This window comes from Medicago truncatula, chromosome 7 (assembly GCF_003473485.1).
Source record: "Medicago truncatula cultivar Jemalong A17 chromosome 7, MtrunA17r5.0-ANR, whole genome shotgun sequence".
NCBI classification, from domain to species: Eukaryota; Viridiplantae; Streptophyta; class Magnoliopsida; order Fabales; family Fabaceae; genus Medicago; species Medicago truncatula.
This window is the reverse complement of record NC_053048.1, coordinates 50,875,945-50,886,125: the sequence shown is the minus strand read 5'-3', so window position 1 is coordinate 50,886,125 and position 10,181 is coordinate 50,875,945. Positions and strand designations below refer to the sequence as shown.

General features: G+C 34.0%; 1 protein-coding gene across 1 annotated transcript; it reads left to right on the top strand.

Moving 5' to 3' along the window:
* The first annotated feature begins 1,142 nt into the window (after positions 1-1,142).
* On the top strand, positions 1,143-9,427 carry LOC25499574 (uncharacterized). The gene is made up of 9 exons (XM_039827283.1): positions 1,143-1,419; positions 1,555-1,734; positions 1,824-1,992; positions 2,315-2,699; positions 4,861-4,870; positions 7,925-8,128; positions 8,264-8,443; positions 8,533-8,701; positions 9,024-9,427. The coding sequence occupies exons 1-9, from the start codon at positions 1,210-1,212 to the stop codon at positions 9,425-9,427; spliced, it is 1,911 nt and encodes a 636-aa protein (XP_039683217.1). The 5' UTR covers positions 1,143-1,209.
* Positions 9,428-10,181: the final 754 nt, after the last annotated feature.

Sequence of the window (10,181 nt, the reverse complement as noted above, 5' to 3'; positions counted from 1 at the left end):
AGGATTTTGTTAGGGTTTTCTTTATACTGTAAGTCATAAATACACACAACTACTACTATTTTTGACATTAAATATGTTGTTTTTTAGGAAAACTTACAGTATAAAGAAAACCCTAACAAAATCCTAGCCGTCGGTTGCACCTTCGCCAAACTCCAAGACAAACCTGCAAAAATCGCAGCCATACATTAACAAACCAAAACCACAACGAAAAAGAAGAAAACGGATTCAACGAACACGAAACCAACATACCTGAAGTGAATCGATTGTGTTAGGTTTCAGATTGAATGACGAAAAGGAACAAATGAAGATGATTCGATTGAGAAGAAGAGGGCGATTGAGAAGAAGATGAAGAGGGCGATTGAGAAGAAGATGGAGAAGAAAAGGGGAAAATGAAACCCTAAAATTTTCCCCCCTTTTTCTTTAATTATATTTATTTTAAATTAATAAAAATTATTTGTTTTAATTTTTATTAAGTAAATATGTTTTTTGTTTTTTAAAAATTGTTTTTTAAATGACATGGCTGCCACATATGCAAATTTGAACAGTCAGCACGTGACACGTAAGCAAAATTCTGACACATAGGCAAGAAAGTGGGGCGAAGGACCTTTTTAAAAAACAAAAAATTTTGCAGGGATTGATTTCAAAAAAAAAATTTACCAGGGACCAAAACCTAAATTGGCTATATTTGCAGAGACCAAAACCATATTTAAACCTTCTTTTTATTATGCATAAAATGCCAATAGAGTAAGAAACCAAAGAAAATGTGCCTAAAGAAAATAGAGATATCAATGGTCGAGAAGTGACTAATAATAATAATTTTAAGATTGAAGATTCCATGCTTCCATACTGCTAATTTCGTTTAAATTTTAAGGAACCATGTTTCCATACACCAACACGACATCATTAACTCGCTGGAGTATAACCAATCAAACCAAAACATACAAAAGATAAAAATTAGAGTTGACCACAACACGAAGCATATATAGACCACATGATTGAAGTTGCAACTAATTATTTTAATTAGTTCGAACATGGCAAAATTTCAAACGTATTTTCAAATTAATCAATGTAATGCTTAGCTGCTTAAATAATCTTTAGAAAAAATGACATGCAATGCCCTATAAAAGGGAGCAATTGCATTGAAGTTAAAGCATTCAACTCTCAAGCTAGTTAAGAACAAACATACACAAAATAAGGATTGATTTAAAGATGAAGATGAGATTCTTTCTTGTAGCTTCTATGGTAATATTCTGTTTCCTTGGAATTAGTGAAGGAGGCAGCCTCAGGAAGAATTTCTATAAGAAGTCATGTCCTCAAGCTGAGGAGATTGTTAAGAACATAACCCTACAACATGTCTCTTCAAGGCCTGAGCTGCCAGCCAAGTTGATAAGATTGCATTTTCATGACTGTTTTGTTAGGGTAAACACTCCTTGATCTTTACAATTTTAGCTGACATTGTCAATGTTATATATATAGAAGTTAATGTTAATGATATATTCTCTTGTAGCTTATAAATTCTACTAAGTGACATGCATATCTATGGTTGCGTTTCAGGGGTGTGACGCATCGGTTTTGTTGGAGTCCACTGCTGGTAACACGGCGGAGAAGGATGCCATTCCTAATTTATCATTAGCAGGCTTTGATGTAATAGAAGACATAAAAGAAGCTTTGGAGGAAAAATGTCCAGGAATTGTTTCATGTGCTGATATACTCACATTGGCTACTAGAGATGCTGTTAGTAATTTATCAAGCTAGCTAGAGACGAGTCTATACATATTTATGCATGTAGCATCATATTGATTCATTCATATTTTTTATTACAGTTTAAGAATAAACCAAATTGGGAAGTGCTTACGGGTAGAAGAGATGGTACTGTGTCCAGAAGCATTGAAGCCCTAATCAATATCCCGGCACCTTTCCATAACATCACACAGCTCAGACAAATCTTTGCTAATAAAAAGCTTACTCTTCATGACTTGGTTGTATTATCAGGTACATTTAATTAAGTCTGTTTTCAAAAAAATCCATGTTAAAAATAAACATTATGCATAAATACTTGATTACCAAGCTACTTAAAATATAGTCTAAGCCATGCTAATAAACCAATTTAAACTATATAGTACCAACGTAGAACAAACATCGGACATGACATTGACGCGTAGACATATATGTAATGATTTGAGAAAATATAGTTTGTTGTATATGACCACATGCGTCGGAGTCACTTTGGACACAAACGCATATTCTAAAGTGTCGATGCTAAATTATTCAAACAAACTAGTTAAATTAACTTATTGGCTATACGTATGTATAGGAGCACACACAATTGGAGTAGGACATTGCAACTTATTCAGCAACAGGCTTTTCAACTTCACTGGAAAAGGTGATCAAGATCCATCTCTAAATCCAACTTACGCAAATTTCTTGAAGACCAAATGCCAAGGCCTAAGTGACACCACTACAACAGTCGAAATGGATCCTAATAGCTCAACAACATTTGACAATGACTATTATCCTGTCCTTCTACAAAACAAGGGTCTCTTCACATCAGACGCTGCTCTTCTAACAACCAAGCAGTCTAGAAACATTGTTAATGAATTGGTTTCACAAAACAAATTCTTCACTGAGTTTTCTCAGTCAATGAAGAGGATGGGAGCTATTGAGGTTCTCACTGGTTCGAATGGAGAAATTAGAAGGAAGTGCTCTGTTGTTAATTAATAACCTCGGAGTTTAATTAACAAATGTTTCGTTTTTCTGAATTTAATTTAGTTTTAATTTTTATTACTTTGCCGCCAAATTGTTTTGGGTTGTGAAGTTGTATGTCAATAAGTTGCAAATGCGCTTTGTGAGATTCTTAAGTATTCAAATTCAAGTAAAATAAAGGTTGTGTTTTATGATTTCAGTTTCCTCATTTACCTCATTCATTTAGAACCATTTAATTTGTGTTCTCTATGAATATTCAGAGTGGTTACTACTCTTAGACTTTTATCTCGGATCCTCGTATGCAGTGGCGGAGCCAGAAAAAAATATCAGGGTGGGCCACTAAAATTAACTATTGAAAAATTGTTTAAAGTCTCACAAATTAGACCTATAATTGAATTATTTAAATTTTTCGGGTGGACCACTACACCAATTTGCGGAAATTTGGATCAACCGAAACCTAAAATCGACGTAAAATTGTATAAAATATCACAAAATAGACCTATAATTGAATTATTTAAATTTTCGGATGGACCACTACACCACTTTGCAGGAATTTGGATCAACCAAAACATAAAACCGATACAAAATTGCATAAAATCTCGCAAATTCGACCTATAATCGTTGATTTTTTAATTTTTCCAGGTGGGCCGTGGCCCACCCCAGCCCATGAAGGGCTCCGCCACTGCTCGTATGAGCAGGGTTTAAATCATGTTAAAGCTGATAGAACACTTTGTTACTTTCTCAAACTAGATTAGGGATTTTGAAGGATTGAGAGAATGAACGATAAGAAATCAATTTCTTTTTTATTGATTATGATCACTGGTAGTTTTCATTGTGAATACTTGTTATTTATACAAGGTAATTTACAACTAACTTCAGAAGTAACCCATTACTTGATTTACAAGTAACCTAATTAATAAGCTAACTTATTTCTTAACAAGCAAGTTACACAACTAACTACTCAACTAATTTTGAAATACAACACATAATACACCTCTTTAACAAGCAAATACCATTCCCAGTCTTCTTCTAAGTTCTTCAAACATGCTAATCTTCAATGGTTTTGTTGGTAAGTCTGCCACTTGCAATTCTGTCCTGCAAATTTTCAAGCTCAAGTTTCTCCTTAGTTCCTTGAGCCCTTAGATAATGGAACCTAGTTTCTATGTGCTTGCTCCTACCATGAGCTACTAGATGTTTTGCTAGATCAATTGTTGATTTACTGTCTAGCAACAATCTCATCTTCTCATCTTCCTTCAAGTTCAGATATTGCATCATCATGCTCAACCATTGAGCTTGACAAGCAGCCATTGAAGTTTCAATATACTCTGCCTCACAAGATGATAGAGCTACTAGTGCCTCATTCTTTTAACATCATGAGATTGATTCGTTCCTATGCATAAATACATATGCAACAATGTTGTTCCTTTGACCCCGTCACCACTTCAATCTGAACCAGAGTATCCAAATTCCAAACACCTTTTGTACCTTACAATTTTAGTTCTTAGCATACAAGATTCTGACGTCTTCAGTTCCTTTGACATGCCTAAGGATATTATTTTTGACGCAATAAAATGAGAATGTTGCATGCCTCACCATGACCCTCATGATCAATCATACTCCATATGTTATATCAGGCCTAATGTGACACATATCTCAATGATCCAACTATCTGCTTATACCTTTATTTGGTACATTGCTCTCTGGGTGCCAGCCTTGTGTTTCATCAAATCTCACATCTTTGTTAAACATTATCTTCTTGCTTTTAGGATTATAGAGCCTCTATGCACCAGTTGCATGATAAGCTATGATCATCACGATAAATTAAGCATTATCATCACTAATGGGATGTATTGGATTAGGATTTTAAAGTGTTAGTGAATTCGGACTCAAAACTCACACCAATACAAACTATGATGTGTGGAGTAAAGGAAAGTGGTAATCAATATCAAAGTGAACACAAGCAATAATCAACAATAACAGCACCTAGATCTAATCTAGGAATCAAAGTGAAAAGCACAAAACCACAAGCAAAAGATAAAGGGAGAGAAGAGAGGAACAAACACACCATCTATTGTTGACCCAGTTCGGTCCAACTTGACCTAATCTGGGAGAGAGATTGATCTCTCCAATCCACTATCAATTAGTTTTTACAAAGAGATACAAATGGGTTACAGGAAATTAGCTTCAACAAGTTCACAAAGAACAACCCTAATTTCTACCCACTTTTCCAATCTCACCAATGAACAAGACACTCAATGATTTTCACTCACCCAAGGTGTTTACAATGTTTCCCAACCCAAGAGAACTCTAATCAAAGACCCTCAACCCTAAAGTTACCTCCTTTGATTTCCCAAGTTTCTCTCTCTTCAAGCTATTCTTCAAAATCTACAAAGAACACTTATATTATAGCAGTCTTCAACTGTCAAAATTGTGTCACGTTTGGTGCGTACGACCCAAGGTACGACCAACCTTATCCTGAAAACTTTCCTAACAAACCGAAAATCGTGTCACGTTTTCCCAAAATCGTGTCACGATTGGACACTCGGAAAACATGCTCTGGGCACTACCAAAATGGTGACACGCTTTCCAAATCGTGTCACGATTCTGATTTTCCACAGACTCATTTTTGAGTCACTTTGCAACATAAAGGATAATTTTTTCTGAAAAAGTCTTGTGGATTTTAAGAAAAAACTGCAAGATTTTAATGACTATCAAGATTTAAAATTTAGATTTCAATTGATTTACTTCGTAAGATTTTATAACATTTGAAACATTTTATGGATTTATAAGATTTCAAAAGATTGTATGAATTTTAAGGAATCGTTGAAGATAAATGATTATATAACACACTCTTTTTTACAATATCATCAATACAAACTTTTTGTTTTTGTTTTTTTACGAGAGATAGAGAAAGAGGAGGGGGAAAGAAGAGAGGAGAGAGGAAATAAAGACGGATAATAAAATCTTAAATGAAATAACAATTCTCAGAAATCTCATGTTTTCATGGAAAAATCATTAAAAAATTCCACAAATTCCAATTTATTAAACAATCTCATGTTATGAGTATGTAGTAGTACCTTATGTTTGGCTTTGATCTTCCCTCTTTTGGGGAATTCTCTGCATCCTTTATCCGCATGTGCTTTCTCTCCTCCTCATAACGTGCCTTTGTGCCTATTGTCGTTTTAGTTACTGGCACTATAAAATGAAAAACAAGTAAAATACTCAATTATCAAATTCTACCGAGTTTTGACTTATTATAATAATTTCACACCTTTTTAGACCTAGGTAGACTTGACAAAAATTTCAATAACCTATTTGCAGTTGTTTTTCACACTCATTTAAACTACGTTTGATTGAAGGAACTCATGTGACCTTAAATTTATTTGTTTGTCGTTCTCGACTAATATCTTATTTATTCTTAGACGCTAGTTTATATATTCCCCTTAAAAAAAACAGCGCTGCTCAAAAAATTAATAGAATAAAAAAATGTTGTGACTGGATGCATAAATGATTAGTCTTGGTGGAGATAAAACATCGTGATTGAGTGTTGGGCAAACCATGTGGCTGAGAGCGGCTATAGACGACAAAATTGGTAGCGTTTTCTGAAAGAAAAATGGAATGTTTGTGATGCCGTTGACACTAACTCACAGGATTGAGCTTATAATTTAAATCATTTTTTATAAATTCTTTTACCGGCTTGCTTTCAATACTTTACTCGTTGACATTTGATCTCACTATAACAACCAGAATTATTTGCATAACCACCAAATTAATTAACATAATGTAACATTTGAAACTTGAAATTCCTTGTAGTTTGCTGGACGAGACAACTATCACACACAATACACAATCAGCTATACCTCAATTTGACAAGGTCAATTTTTTTTTTTTATTGATAACTTTTAGTTTATAAACTTACATGATAAAAATAGATTTGTCTGGTAACAAAATTATCACATGAGATTATAGTTTTTTTTTAGCTAATTGTAACGTTAATTGATTGGCTATTTGAAGAAACTTTTTTTTTTTAGATAAGCAACGATTTGAAATAACTAATAGTTTATATTTTTTCTCTTAATTTTATCTTTGTTATGCATAAGATGCATGGAGACAGAAACCAAAAAAATGCCTAGAGAAAATAGTAATAATATTCATTAATAATAATCTATCATGGTAACCTCCAATGTATGGTCGAGTAGTGACTATTAGTTTAAGATTGAAGATTCCATGTTTCCATAACTATCTAATTTCGTTTAATAAATTTTTAGGAACCATGTTTCCATGCATACACCGTCATGATTTTATTAACCTTCTGTATAATCGGTCAAAACAAAACTGATAGCTTTAAAACCAAGTTGTTTGGGCTCTAGCGGCAAGGAGCTCTTTCCAAAGACGTATCTGGGGAATACCGGGTTCGATTCCCAGGGGGAACAACGTTTGGCCAGTGCGCATGCCTCTACGCATGAGCCGGATTAGTCATTCACCTTTGGTGGATCGAAAACCGGTGCGAAAGCCAAAAAATAAAAATTGATAGCTTAAAAAGAGAGTTGACCACTATACGAAGCTATGAAGCACATGTATTCCTCGTGTTAGACATATTTCGGTGTCGGACACGTATACACCAACAAATATATTAAATTATGTTATTTTAATAAATTATTACCAATGTTGATGTATTCGTGTGATGTCTGATATATTTGTGTTTCATAGATACAAAGCATTTCTTCAAAAAGAAAAAAAATAGATACAAAGCATGTCACCGTGATAAACATAAGTACAAAGGCGTGGCATTTTCTAACCACATCAGAATTGAGCTATATATGTATTCTACTCTTTTCAAACTAGCTGACTTTATCAGAGTGCCAAAACCAAATTAAAGAAAGAGTTATAAAATTTTAATTATTCTATTTCTAAATTAAGAAATATCCTATGTTTCCAATGGTAACTGGTAGATGATTATCTTAATCCAATGATAGATGTATACATACATGCCAGCCATGATTGAAGTTGCAACTAATTATTTTAATTAGTTCGAACATGGCAAAATTTCAAACGTATTTTCAAATTAATCAATGTAATGCTTAGCTGCTTAAATAATCTTTAGAAAAAATGACATGCAATGCCCTATAAAAGGGAGCAATTGCATTGAAGTTAAAGCATTCAACTCTCAAGCTAGTTAAGAACAAACATACACAAAATAAGGATTGATTTAAAGATGAAGATGAGATTCTTTCTTGTAGCTTCTATGGTAATATTCTGTTTCCTTGGAATTAGTGAAGGAGGCAGCCTCAGGAAGAATTTCTATAAGAAGTCATGTCCTCAAGCTGAGGAGATTGTTAAGAACATAACCCTACAACATGTCTCTTCAAGGCCTGAGCTGCCAGCCAAGTTGATAAGATTGCATTTTCATGACTGTTTTGTTAGGGTAAACACTCCTTGATCTTTACAATTTTAGCTGACATTGTCAATGTTATATATATAGAAGTTAATGTTAATGATATATTCTCTTGTAGCTTATAAATTCTACTAAGTGACATGCATATCTATGGTTGCGTTTCAGGGGTGTGACGCATCGGTTTTGTTGGAGTCCACTGCTGGTAACACGGCGGAGAAGGATGCCATTCCTAATTTATCATTAGCAGGCTTTGATGTAATAGAAGACATAAAAGAAGCTTTGGAGGAAAAATGTCCAGGAATTGTTTCATGTGCTGATATACTCACATTGGCTACTAGAGATGCTGTTAGTAATTTATCAAGCTAGCTAGAGACGAGTCTATACATATTTATGCATGTAGCATCATATTGATTCATTCATATTTTTTATTACAGTTTAAGAATAAACCAAATTGGGAAGTGCTTACGGGTAGAAGAGATGGTACTGTGTCCAGAAGCATTGAAGCCCTAATCAATATCCCGGCACCTTTCCATAACATCACACAGCTCAGACAAATCTTTGCTAATAAAAAGCTTACTCTTCATGACTTGGTTGTATTATCAGGTACATTTAATTAAGTCTGTTTTCAAAAAAATCCATGTTAAAAATAAACATTATGCATAAATACTTGATTACCAAGCTACTTAAAATATAGTCTAAGCCATGCTAATAAACCAATTTAAACTATATAGTACCAACGTAGAACAAACATCGGACATGACATTGACGCGTAGACATATATGTAATGATTTGAGAAAATATAGTTTGTTGTATATGACCACATGCGTCGGAGTCACTTTGGACACAAACGCATATTCTAAAGTGTCGATGCTAAATTATTCAAACAAACTAGTTAAATTAACTTATTGGCTATACGTATGTATAGGAGCACACACAATTGGAGTAGGACATTGCAACTTATTCAGCAACAGGCTTTTCAACTTCACTGGAAAAGGTGATCAAGATCCATCTCTAAATCCAACTTACGCAAATTTCTTGAAGACCAAATGCCAAGGCCTAAGTGACACCACTACAACAGTCGAAATGGATCCTAATAGCTCAACAACATTTGACAATGACTATTATCCTGTCCTTCTACAAAACAAGGGTCTCTTCACATCAGACGCTGCTCTTCTAACAACCAAGCAGTCTAGAAACATTGTTAATGAATTGGTTTCACAAAACAAATTCTTCACTGAGTTTTCTCAGTCAATGAAGAGGATGGGAGCTATTGAGGTTCTCACTGGTTCGAATGGAGAAATTAGAAGGAAGTGCTCTGTTGTTAATTAATAACCTCGGAGTTTAATTAACAAATGTTTCGTTTTTCTGAATTTAATTTAGTTTTAATTTTTATTACTTTGCCGCCAAATTGTTTTGGGTTGTGAAGTTGTATGTCAATAAGTTGCAAATGCGCTTTGTGAGATTCTTAAGTATTCAAATTCAAGTAAAATAAAGGTTGTGTTTTATGATTTCAGTTTCCTCATTTACCTCATTCATTTAGAACCATTTAATTTGTGTTCTCTATGAATATTCAGAGTGGTTACTACTCTTAGACTTTTATCTCGGATCCTCGTATGCAGTGGCGGAGCCAGAAAAAAATATCAGGGTGGGCCACTAAAATTAACTATTGAAAAATTGTTTAAAGTCTCACAAATTAGACCTATAATTGAATTATTTAAATTTTTCGGGTGGACCACTACACCAATTTGCAGAAATTTGGATCAACCGAAACCTAAAACCGACGTAAAATTGTATAAAATCTCACAAAATAGACCTATAATTGAATTATTTAAATTTTCGGATGGACCACTACACCACTTTGCAGGAATTTGGATCAACCAAAACATAAAACCGATACAAAATTGCATAAAATCTCGCAAATTCGACCTATAATCGTTGATTTTTTAATTTTTCCAGGTGGGCCGTGGCCCACCCTAGCCCATGAAGGGCTCCGCCACTGCTCGTATGAGCAGGGTTTAAATCATGTTAAAGTTGATAGAACACTTTGTTACTTTCTCAAACTAGATTAGGGATTTTGAAGGAT